Here is a 13553-nt window from a genome sequence, read left to right on the forward strand (position 1 = left end):
CTAGGGATGACAATGATGCTGAATAGTCCTAGCCATAAATACAGTAGAAATTTTCTTCTTAGGCAAAATAATTCACTAGGCTGTTATTGTTTCAAAGACTTAGATGGAAGTTTTTAATCCCATAAATCCATATATGATCCAAAAATCTTTGATACTATATCAAAGTCATAGCCAAAAGCTTACACCCATGTAAGTGCCTTGTTAATATGCTTCAATCTTGAGTTTTCTGTTCCAGCTCATTGTTTCATAACTCAGACTGTGACAAATAGGTTTAATCCCTAGTCATCTCTTCAATTATTTCTGTCATAAGGCACTGATATTTCCAGAAAACACCCTTTCTTTTCTTAATTTTCTCCTATTGAAGCAAAAAGCTCCAAGGCGATGTTTCTGAAAAAAATATAATGGTACCCTATTGAAAAAAATCAATGCATTTTAACCTCTACATTTTGTACTTAGTAGACTATTGACCTGAGACATTATGTAATTCCATTTTCATCTCTGGGACAAGGACAAATAACTATCCAGCTACGCTGAACAGACAAAACTTTGCTTTTATTCTAAACCACAACTTTACTTTGATTAATATTGCTGCGGCTCTCATCCTTGGTCCAAGATTCAATTATGTTTTTATTCACAATTCAGAACAAATAATTAGCATAAATTCAAAATTACACATTCAAATCTAAAATTTTAATTTCCTCTAAGCAGAACATTATTTTGTGAGAATAGCATTTCCATGGATAAGAAATGCTTGAAACATAAGAGACAAATGCTTTTAAGAAGAATCTTGCCATTTCTCTACCTTTCAATCCAGATTAGTGTTCAATTCACATTGTTGAAAGCTTATGATTTTAAATAGTTAGGTAACCATACAATGAGCAATAGGCATGGTAGGTATATCGTATACTGGTTGACTTTGAGTTCAGAAGGCAGAACCTACTGATCAGGTATTAATAGGAAAAATGAACTATATTCATTCAGGACGTCTAGTTTTCTTTCTCAGGATGGGCTTTCTGGTAGAATTTATGCACTGCTGGTGATCAGTGCACTGACTGTGAGTCACAGGGCAGCCAGGATTGCTCTTTGCTTCTTCTAAGTTTCTTAGCTTGAAAATTGTTTTCAAGAGGGGGTTTTCCTCTAACTGGACCCTTCTATCCCTTTAAATGATTTATTATTTTTTTTTAGGAATCTTTTCCTTGGGACAATTTAGGCCATGAAGATTTTTTTTCTTTTCTCGTGGTTTCCACTTTTGTTTTCTGGTGCTAATGGCTCATGGCAACTGCTTATTGAATTCTCAGCAAAACACGAACTTGAAGCCAGTACTGTAAGCTTCACCCATGCACTCTGAATTAAGATGCTCAGCAGTGTATAGCCAGGGAACTGCCATTGCAGATCTACCTGCTTAACAAGCCACCGTGCACTGAATGTGTAGGTATCCAGGAAGGAATATAAGTGGTTCAGAAAAACAACATGACACTGTTTAAACTTCACATGAGTAATGTTTGAAAGCCCTAGAAACTTGAAAATAAATAAATCCCAAAGCATAAATTCTGTATTAATTAAAGATTCATTTCCCGCGGACACTTTCCTGCTGCCTGCTGAGGTAGGCTGAATTGATGTTCTTGTTCTGAGAAATACCAGATAATGCTAACCATAGCTTGGTTCTTAAAATGAATGCCTTCTACTTTAGCTTTTGAGAAATCTTTGATATCTTCCATATGCTTACTAAATCTTGCTTTGGTTATGTGGCATGGCAACATCACACATCTTCGCTACCAGCTGTTATTAATAAAGAAGTGAGAGCTTAGCATTGCAGTGTTTGCCATAAACTCAACTATTTCTTATTCTGACAGTTCTTGAAAATTCAACCATTCCATTGTAAACATGGGAAAATCCATTGTTGTAGTTACAAATTCATATCAGTGAAACTTATAAACAATTGTAAATACATGTAATACATAAATATGCATCACAAAGTTACTCAGCAGCACTTCTTTTGAAAAACGAAGAGATTCAATGATGCTACTATTGAAGACGTGGTATAACTATTCTCCCATAGTGATAAATACTCTTTATTTTTTTCTCTTTTAATTCATACAGCAGTACTCACTCTATTCAATGGCTAAATGGTGCATCTAAATCTCTTTTTAAGTGAGATGAAGAGCAGTTATCATACTAGGTATCATGCTAGATATGTGAAATCCAGAGAAAACATTTCTATCTCCTCTGCTTTCCATGAGATGTTAAGAATAGACCTCCTGTAGTTCAGAACCAAGGTCAGTATTTTGCTTGTGAATACTTTTCTGATGTCTAAATAAAATCTTTTCAGGGAGACCAATCATTATATTATTTATTTAGACAAATTTAGGTATCAAATAGTTTTCCCAAGTACCTTAAGTACCTCCAAAGTCTACTACATTACCCAGAGAAAACACTGGAGCCTTTACCCCAAAAATGAATGCAATGAGAATAAATTCCTCAGAGCTACATCTGTCCTGGCTGTAGTGCTTATATCCGAGTGACCAACTTATTTCTTCCTCCCTCAAAGCCTTCAGAAAGGAAAGAGTGAATTGTGGAAGAGATGGCCCACCAGGAGCTGGCATTCTCTTGAAATAAATGTGTGCTGTATGATAGTAACACAAACACAGCAGCATGGCATTCATATGCGTGTGTCATCCCACATAAAAACTCTGATATGAGTTTCTTGTTGCTGGCTCTGACAGCTGTTAGTGCCTCAGCTAGATGATTCAAAGATGGGCATGTTTAGAAGTCTGCAGTCATATTCCAATGCAAAAGCTTGACAGGTAGCAGTGCAGGTTCTCAAACACCCAGAAGGTACACTGCATACATTTGGATTTTGTCTCAGTAAACTTACCCTTGGAACTTTCTTGAACTGAAGCTGGATCAGAACCAGAACTGCATTGTCACAGAGCAGGGTGAGACAAGTCTCTTCTGAGCTTCTCATGCACATCTTTATAATTTTCTCAATTCCAAAATTGCTTCGGTGTCTTACAAAACTGCTGAAATTATTTGTTATGAATCAAGAATCCCAAAGCTGTACTCCAGAAATGAATGAAAGAAAGAACAGCAAATGAATTTTAGTTAGTCTGAATAATGACTTCTGGTAATGGTCAGTTTGGATTTTTACTTTGCAGTCTCATGTTGGATTAATAATAGCTTCAAAGATCAGCTGAATAGAAGTGACCAATGGGTCTCTGCAGTATCCTGAAGTGCAAACAACCACCTTACTTCACACACTGTGTCTCCCATAGGAAGCATCTATGATTATCATTACTTAAAGTGAAAACGAGAGATGGGAATCTTAAAAGCATTTCAGGTTAACTTCAGCCGTAAGAATCCAGCTGAACACTGCATTTAGGATCAACTATATATTTCTGTATATTTATTAATGGAAATAGAGTGAAATAGGGGGCTGGAGCATCTCCCCTGAAAGGACAGGCTGAGAGAGTTGGGACACTTAAACCTAGGGAAGGCTCCAGGGGGACCTTGCAGCTTGCAGTGGGCTCTCAGTGCCTGAAAGGGGCCTACAGGAAAGCTGTGGAGGACTTTTTATAAGGGTAGCAACAGGATAAGAGAAAATGGTCTTAAACTGGAAGAGGGTTGGTTTAGACTAGATATTAGGAAGACGTTCTTTACTGTGAGAGTGTTGAGGCACTGGAACAGGTTGCCCAGTGAGGCTATTGGTGCTCCCACCATGGAGATATTCAATGTGAGGCTGGATGGGGCTTTGAAAAGCCTGGTCTAGTGGGAACCTATAGCAGGGGGCTTGAAACTAGATGATCTTAAATGTCCCTTCCAAACCAAACCATTCTATAATTCATTCTAAGATTCTATGAAATAAAGAAGTTCCCAGCTTTATATGACATCTCCCTTAGTTGAATACTTTGTATTTCAGTCTGGGGGAATGACTTAGTATGTCTATGTGCCAGTGGTTAAAGTAAGGGTAAGCCAGAGTATTTTATTACATAGTTGGGAAAGGAGGCCCTGTCATCTCAGTGAACTTGGAATGTATTATGTCAGTAATGTGTGATTTTTCCGAGGATGTGGAATTTGCTGGGGAAGTTAAAGGATTACAGCGAGCTTGAACTACTATAAAAACCTGATACATTTCATTTTGCAAATAATAATTCATGTGACAGTAACATGCTGCTAATGTTTACTGACTTGCTGTATGAAGAAACTATTTTCCCTCTCTAAACCGCACTATTTCCTTTTAGAATAACTATGTCACTTTTAAATTAGTGGTATATACTCAAATCTGAGTATTGTATTTGCAGACAAAAGGTGCTCAATGGCCAAGTTCTGTTGCTTCCTTAATATCCATTCTTGAGATGATCCATTTCAGCTTGGCTCTCTGATTCCTCTGACATTTGAAGTGAAAAATTGTGCAAAACCTCATTTCCAGTGACTTTTTGTCCTGGTTTTTAGCACATGACTTTGTTTGTTCATTTGGATGATTTATCTTAGGCTTTTTGCTTGTTATAGCAGACTATTAAGGATGGTGTTACATTTTTTTTTGTGAATGGAAAAGCACACTGCTGACTGCCATGCTTTCACATGAATTAGACAGGTCTGATAAGAAATGTAGAACACTTGTAGTTTCTCTTACTCACTCTTAGGCATTTGAAATATTGTGCTGGTCAAAAGAGGATCTAAGAATGTTTAAGTTTATTTTTCAGTTCTGTCTTATGTTTAAACACTGACAATAAATATGTTCAGTTTTTGCTCTGTAACGGTGAGAACTGGGAACTCTCTTCCCTTAACACAGCAAGGAAAACCGTAAAGGGGTGACACAGTCACATGAATCTAATCCCTAGAGCTTTAAGACTGGCATCATGAGAGTAGATAATATAACAAAAGCTGACACCAGAGCACTGTTTCAATTTTGGAATGGGAATAATATCAAGGACATGTAAAGAACTGCATAGCTTTCATAATCTAGCATTTTCCACACATCAGCTATTGCTGGATGGCAGATTCCCCCATAACACAATTAATTCTACAAGGCCACATATTTACTGTCCTCGAGTGACATTATTTCTTCATTTCACATTAGTATTTCTTGTCTTTTTTCCCCACCCCCTTCCAATTTAAACACTGCACGGTGCTTTAGTGCTTGTCTTGCCCAAGTTACTTTAAAATTTGTGACCCAGAAGTTGACACAGAGATCCAGCATGTGCAGAAGGTACTGACTTTAAACTGTCAGCTCTAATGATATTTCCGTATTGAAACATCATTTGTTAGCTTTGTGATGAGAACAACAGGACATATTTTTGCCAAGTGCTTATACTGTGATTCAGATTGTTTTACAGATTAATAGCTTAGATAATTTTTGTGTCTAAAAGGAAAACTGTGCTACTGTGGGCTTTTCCTCCATAAACATTAATGTAATTTGTCATTTCTGGGTCTTAATATCACAGGCATGTTATTGGAATGACATCCTTGAGATCAATTTGTCCCCATATCTTGCAGAAGATAAGCTATGAAATTTGGTCCAATCAGATTTTTTTTTTCATGTTGTTTTTCCTTAATTGCAACCAACACTTACAGAACAATAATCAGATATTAAGTAGCAGTCAGTGGCATTTCGCTAGGGACAGAGTGTTTTAGCTGTCAGAAGAAATAATCTGATATTTTAAAATCATCTTGTATTCAGACTAAATTATTGTTTAATACAACATCAGTTTTAAAGGAAGTGACTTGTTGCCTCAAAACCCAGACACTGAAATTTCCTACCTATACTGTACACTGCATTTAGCTGGAAAAAGTCTTTCTTGAGTCAAGCTTTCTAACATCAGTGGTAGGAAGGGAACTTGCACCAGTATTCTTCAAGAACTGAGAATGTATTTTGGTCTGCTACTGTGTTAAATATATTCTATGCCAAAACTGCTAGCATTTAGGTTTGATCTCTTTCAGTCTACCCTCGAGGCTTCTGCTTCAAAGTCTTCTTGCTCTTCCCTTGAAAAGAGGGATAAGAACGTATCTAGAAGATACCTAAGTCTTAGAAACGTAGGGAATGGTTCACAGTAATTACTGACCTCAGAGTTTTGAGAGACAAGTTTTTATTTCAGCCATTAAATTGGAGAGCTAAAGTAGGCCAAATAGTACCCAGTGAATAAGTGTGTTCCCTTCTATAGACCTTTTTTTTTGGTCACTTCCAATATCTATGACTCTGTTTGGATTCATAGCCCCTTAGGAATATTACTCTTTGTAAGTCACTGCTGGGGCTGACAACTTTCAAGTTTTTAATGAGGCTGAAGTTCACCCTTCTTTTCTTGCCACTTACTGATCTAAAATTAGGCTACCAGGAAGACACAAAATTGCAGTGGTACCCTTGCAAATCCTTAGGAGTAGTGGTGGTCAAGAAGAACTAGGAAGACAAAGCAGGACTGAATTTGATGAAGATACCATTAACTACTTAAAGCACTTAAAACTGGTACTTGTATTCTTGGTGTATTGCAGTATTTGGTGGCAAGAGGAAAAGAAACAGTATCAGGAAATATGTAAAGAGCAGGTAAAAGGCATTTATATTTATCTCTAGGACTCTTCATTAAGTTCTCATTGATGACATAGGAACCATTAGCATTGCCTCTAGTTTTATTTTATATTCACCACAGAAATTAATGGAAAAAAACTTTGAATAGATATAGAAATGATGGATAATTAAGGTTATGCTTGCTGAGTCACTAATGATGATTTCAAATAGGTTTAGTGTTTTTCATGAGGTCACTTCCTGTAGAAGGGAAAAATACAACATGTTATTTATTTGCCTGTATTTACTGTTATACAAAACAAGCAATTGAAAGTGCTGAGAGGAAAATCTTTACCAGTCAAATGTTCTTTTCTTGAGCAGTCATTGACAATATGTTTGGGGTACAACAGTCTCTATAAATCTTTGGCAGTAAGTTGCCAATACAAAGACTGGGATTTTTTTAATTCCTTTTAGGAGTCAATAAGAGAGAAAAATATATTTAAAGTTGTCCTTTAGTATAAACATTCGGTTGAAGTATTTAGTATCCACAGTGCCAACAGACTTAAAAGAAATTCTCACAGAAACAGGAACGTACAAGCAAGATTTCAGAAGCTCAGTAGTCTGTGAATTTGATAGTCCTGCTCCCTATTATTGACACAGCAGGACTATGTTCTTTTTCACAGAATATCAAGGGACAGTGTGATTCATGAGGAGCCTATGTTCAGATGGTTGTGATACTCTACTGAACTGTGGATCTAATATTCAGGCTGAACAGGGAATTGAATTCAACAGCACCATTTCCTAAGGGAACGCTGTAACCACTGTACTGTTAGAAAAGGCAATTTAATGCCATTTTCTCTTTTTTGGCTGTGCTTTCAAAAGCAGTTGAAAGTTGAAGTTAGGGCAGCTGTGTTTTGGAAGAGTTGTATTTAGAACAGAGCTGTGTTATTTCTGTGCTACCTGCACTCAGACCTCCCAGAGGGGCAAGATACAGACTGAACAAACCAAGGTTATCAAATCCAGTGAAGTTAGCTCTATGTAGATGCTAAGCTGCCAAACACCAGCATGATCTGAAGGAAGACCTGGGGCAGACTTTGAAGAATTTAATCTCAAAATGTAGGCAAGTATGGACTTAAAGATGTCCCATAGTCAAGCAGGTACTAACTCTTCCTTGGATTTAGTTTCCTGTAACTAACCCTTTTCTCCAGAACATGAAAACCACTTTTTCTTGTGCCTCAGTGTTTGAAGTATTACCAGCCTTTTCATTCCCATTCTGGTAAACTGCTTCTCACAGAAAAGCACTTAGAGCAAAAGCAGTCAAAGGGATTGTCTCATGCAGAGACTGTCATTTACAAGGCTAATAATACATGTGTTAAGTTCTTTGGAAAGAGTTTGTCAGCGTAATGAATGCATTTACACTCTTGTATCCTGTCATAACTTCAACATGATTGATTTTTCTGACAAAGAGGCTAAACTATTATTTGTAGGTTTTAACTAATGACTCATCTTTTTGGGAGACTGTCTGGAGTTAATTGTTCTATCAACCTATTTCATCTTACTATAGGGAAAAAGGAATTATTTTTAGTTAATTTTGATTAAAGATGTATTAACTTAGTAATAGCAGTTTCAATCTTGCTATTAAAAGTACATTTTGTATTTTAGTTCTGTTTCTATTTAAAGAGTACATGCTTCTAATATCCGAGATCATAGCGTTTATGGAGCTTTGTTTTTGAATGTTTGCTTTTCCCCCCATGGCTACAGTATATACTTTGAATAACTGTTTAAGCAAGGGTTTGTGCACCTCAGCTGAGGTTTTTCTGTATTTGATTCATAGAACAGAAAATATTGCTTCCAAACTCTATAGAATACTGTGATAAGTTATAGCATGGTAAAGTACTTTGAAAGCGAGATAACGTTATTGTAGATAATAAGTGCAACGATCTTTATCATGTTTATTGTTACTTACAACAAAGACTTTCATCATTTCTTGATTCTTTATTTAAAAATCCTTAAGAACATGAAGGTCTTTCAGGAGCTGGTAACTGCTAATTTTTAGTTAGGAAATAAGCTGTGTTTAGTCTCATTACTGATTCTTTTCTTTTCTTTTCTTTTCTTTTCTTTTCTTTTCTTTTCTTTTCTTTTCTTTTCTTTTCTTTTCTTTTCTTTTCTTTTCTTTTCTTTTCTTTTCTTTTCTTTTCTTCCTTACCTTTTCCCCATCCAACTTCTAGAGCATGGGAAAGGTTTAGAAATTTCAGTGAAGTTGTAAATTTATGGATACTGGGTAAACTAAAATTAATGGCACGGATTTACACTCGGCTGTAAGGGAAACTGTTGATTACAGCCTGAACATGATTAACCATCTGAGGCAAGTGATTTGTCAGCTGTGGGAGCACAGGTGAAGGTAATTCAGCTGTGCTCCTGGAAGGGGTGGAGCTTGACTCCACCTCTCCTAGAACCCACTTAAGAGCTGAGCGCCACTAAGGTAACATTTCTTTTCTCGCTTTTGTGGAGTTTTTGTGGTGAGCCTCAACATTGGTGGGCTTCCATCTTGACTGAAAGCCTCAGCACTGGCGAGTCTTTTCTTAGATACCCTCTGGCTGTCCGTTTACTCTGTACTTACACCTATACACTTGTATTATTCCAACTATACATTCATTTGTCCACCAAGAAGTTGCAACTTTTCATTAAGAATCTAAAAACCATCTGTAGTGTATATTTAAATAACCCATCTGCCTTGTGAAATGTAAAAAAAAAGACAGGAATTGAAAACAGGAATTACCAAGTAACACAAAAATGGTAAAACTATACTCTTTTGTTTTTCAGGTCTTAGGAACAGATGAGGATAGTGTGGGAGATGGCTGCTCTCAAAAACTGGCTTCTGCCAAGTTCCTTCGACTTTTGCTCCTGATATTGATTCCATGCATCTGCGCCCTTATCCTTTTGCTGGTTATTCTGCTTACCTTTGTAGGTGAGTGCTAATGGAGTCAATTAACTCATTTTTAATGAATGAAATGAAGACTGAGATATAACTGTGTTCTCAAGCGTTAATGTAATTGTGGGTATTCAAGGTGTATTTTAGTACATCTACTGAACGAACTAATTACCTAGTGAAAGAATAATGCTTGTTACAAAGAGATAAATATGCTGCTTTGATTTATACATTCAAACTTAATTTAAGGTAACAAAGAAACCTGTTCATTTTTTATTAGCACGCTACTTGAAGAGGTAGTATGAAGATGTTTTTTTACAGGTACAAGATGATCTTTATGTTGGGCATTTATGTATTTTCTTGTTCAGCTTAATTAAGTACTTCAGAAGCACATCTCTAATGAGCGTGCTAATTTGTGGGAGTGTGCATGTGCGTAAACATAGGAGACATTACTTCCAAAGTAACCTACTGATTTCCATGCAAACTGCAACAGATGCAAAAAGCATAGCAGCACTATTTTTAGAGCAAATTCTCAGCTACAGAACACTATTTTTGATACAGTCACTGCCATTAGCTATGCATTTTCACCAGCAGTGACCATGAGCTTCTGTGCCACACTTGTAAAAGTCTGTTCCAGGGAAGGTGATTTGCTGTTGCCACTGCTGAAGCACACCATGTACTACCTCACTGCGCTGATGCTCACAGTTTGGTCTCCATAAATGTTCAGCGAGCACCAGTGAATGTCAATAGTGCCTTTTTTTCCTGTGTGGAAGGTTCAGCTTCATTACACACTTCCATGTCAGATGCCATTTTGTCAGATTGCTCCTTTGCTTCCATCTGTCACACTGCAACAAAATGTTGTGAAATACTGGTGGGAAGGTTCAACCTCTACTGCCATCCCAACAACATTTGTCTCTGACAAATAAAATAGGAGGCATTACTTACATCTATCTATATATATATATAAGGGCTGCTCAGCATATGTGTGTGTATATATAGACATATTTATATATATATAAACCAAACACTTGTTTCAATAGCACTTTAACCTCTGTCAAAACAATGATAATGTAAATCTGTTTTTTCAATTCAATCTGTAAAGGGTTTATGACAAGACAGTGTAGACCTGTTCTTTTCATTTAGCTTAGGTTAGGCAAGTCAGAAAAACAAAGCTAATGAATGTTATGATTGACAACTGAGTCTTGGGATGTGTCTTTAAACTGAGAACATGATGAAGTGGATTAAGTAAGTCTGGCAATTAAGACATATGATGCCACTCAATTTACTTTCCTTATGTTTAGGATTCCATTTATATCCTTCATATCCTCTGCCCTAGATTTTCATTCTTTGGTGAGAAAATGAATAAAGAAGCAGGCGTATTTGTCAGCTCTACCCATTCTCCTCCTCTGAGGCGTGTATTGCCATAACATATTAAAATGTATTAAGTCCTCTAGGGAGAGAGGAAATGGGACTTGCTCTGATACTACTTATGTAGCAAAAATCAGGGCTATATATTCTCAGGCCAGTGCAATTACTATAGGGCAGAGAATAAGGCTTGATTTTATTACTCATACCTCAAACTGGTAGTTTGAGCATCTTTTGAAATTTCACGATTATAATTTACTACTCTCTTTTTTTGGCTAGCAAGCTTCTGTTTTATGTGCATTGATAGCCTAGAAATAAATCATATCTAATGTCTGGAGTTAAGTGAAGAAATTCTATGGGCAACTTTTAAAGGTGTCTAAAATAATGTATTATGTTCTAGTTATTGAATTTACGCTATATCCAGAACAGTAATTACTGTTATATTCACTTCAAACCAGTAACAAAGAACTGTTGTTACAGTCTGATACTGGTATGATGATTTACAGTGTAAGAAACAAATTGATGGTCCTGACTGGTTCACACAAGACATTCTCAATATGGGAAATTCTGTTCCTATCTCTCCACCAGATGGAAGAGTTACGTTCTGCGGTTGTCAGTCTAATATGTTTCACTCCTGATTGAAGCATAAATAGAGAGCTCTAGTCTAAAACAGAGAAATTTCAGGAGAGAAGGCACCACAGAGAACTTTCTGGAGCCTTTCAATACTTAAAATGTCTTAGAAAGATGAAGAGAAATTTTTGACAAGGGCATATAAGGGGTAATGGTTTTGAACTTAAACAGGGTTGATTTAAATTAGATATAAGGAAGAAATTCTTCACTATGAAGGTAGTGAGTTTCTGGATCAAGCTGTCCAGAGTAGCTGTGGATGCCCCATCCCTGGAGATGTTCCAGGTCAGGATGGATGGGGCTTTGGTCATTGTGATCCAGTGGAAAGTATCTGTGCTGGCAGCAGGGGAATTAGAACTAGGTGATCTTTGAAGTCCCTTACAAACCAAACCTTTCTAGGGCTCTATGGTTCTGATTCTGTAATTATAAGTGATGTGCACTTGGCTTCAGAATGTGCACATTCATAGGGACAGATTACTGCAGAAGAAATCTGGGTATGTGCTGGCTGGTTATAGCAGTGAACTATTATTTTATTCTCTGTGTAACTGCTTCATCCATTACATGTTTTGTTAGGCTGCTTTACCCTTTTTGGTTAGCTTTTTAAACAGACTTGGTCTTTTTGAGGTTTCCTATTGTGAACTGTTAAAAATCACACACAGAATATACTGCCAAAATCTCAATGTAATGGCCTGAACAGTGCAACTATTCTTTAGATCTTGTAACCGTCCATTTCAGATCCTTAAATAAAACATTAATTCCTAAAGAGCGAGGAGGAACTGGAAAATGATCAGTAAGACTGTTGGCAGAGCACTGCTTTGAACTGAATGAGCCTCATGCCAGTTCCTTGGTTATGTACCAAACACAATGAAAATCACCATGCTTTATATTTCTGCCATCTGGACATGTCCAGCTGTAGCTGGAGACACAAATCCAAACTGGTTACAGCTATTTCTCAACTAATTAGCTATCTGACCATGATTTACTGTCTGTAGCTGTGTGATTAACTGTCCACAGCTCTTTGTAAACTGACATTTGGAGAACAGTTGGATACAATGTGTATGTGTACATGAATAAAATTAATATTCTGCATTTTATATTATATATTTTGTATAGTTGCATATATAACAGACATTAATAGGAAATAAATGACTTCCCATTACTGAAGTGATTAAAAAAAACCAACTGACTATTTTAAAGCACCTGATGTTGTATTTTAAAGCATCTAATGTTGTTTTCTTGGGAATCTTGATGTTTAGGTAGTTTCTGTAGAACTTTTAATGCTGTAAAAGATCTCCAGTAAGTAAAATTTAAGATTGGAAACATACAGTGGTATTTATGGGGGAGAAGGTCTATAATCAAAGAAAATATGAACCTAATTCAGAAAGAGAGTGAAGTCTATAAACTGTTATCAAGTGTTTAAATTCTCTACTCCGTGCACTGGGAGGATGAGCGGACAGGAAGAATGTGTTAAGGAGAACAAGGTGCTTCAGGAAGGTGATCCAAAACTCTTATGTACTAATAGGGATTAGAGTTGGCCAGCAATGAGTGCCAAGCTGCATGTTAGCTTACCTCTCCCAAGAACATATGCACCAGAACCCAGGCAAGTGCAGCTAACTGACTGGGACAGAGTCTAAAGACATTTCCTAATACTATGTAAAAGCATAAGTTAAAAGAACATGGCTAGACTCAGTCTTTTAAAACCTTCTAATGCTGATGGTGCCTGCCAGCACATAACAAAACAATTGCTAAAGTACTCTTCTAAAAGGAGGAAAAGCTGGATTCTTTAGACTTTTTCAGTCCTAAGATTGCTGTTTGAAAAATTTCAGACCTTAAATTTAAACAAATATACAAAAATATGGAAGTATGAAAGTTATACATACCCAGGGGTATGCATACCCATAACCCTCTCTAGTAATATCAACTTCCTAATGTCCCAAACCTTCACTTGCTCTCTGTGAGGATTGTTATTTGGAGGGCAAAGAAATTCAATAATATTTATTGTCAGCTGAGATACAATTGGGAAGATCTGTTGCCTGGAAGACAGTTCATCACGTGGTCCACCTGACAAGAAAAGAAGAGTTGTTATGGCTAAGTAACTGAAAAGAGAACAAAAGCATTATTGCTGGAAAGATGGGCTGA

The 13553-nt window shown here is 36.7% G+C and overlaps 1 protein-coding gene across 3 annotated transcripts in view; it reads left to right on the top strand.

Annotated features, from left to right (window-relative positions):
• The window catches only part of CORIN (corin, serine peptidase), a 114196-nt gene that overhangs the window by 6352 nt on the left and 94291 nt on the right, over positions 1 to 13553 (top strand). For all 3 annotated transcript variants that reach the window (XR_014945982.1, XM_015862236.3, XM_015862237.3), the window contains exon 2: positions 9317 to 9461. Coding sequence is in view for 2 of the 3 variants with exons in the window: in XM_015862236.3 (XP_015717722.2) it covers positions 9317 to 9461 (145 nt within the window). In the remaining variant the exon portion in view is untranslated. The remainder of the gene's footprint in view (positions 1 to 9316; positions 9462 to 13553) is intronic.

Source organism: Coturnix japonica, chromosome 4, assembly GCF_054131305.1.
Source record: "Coturnix japonica strain WE chromosome 4, WE-NBRP24, whole genome shotgun sequence".
Taxonomy (NCBI): Eukaryota; Metazoa; Chordata; class Aves; order Galliformes; family Phasianidae; genus Coturnix; species Coturnix japonica.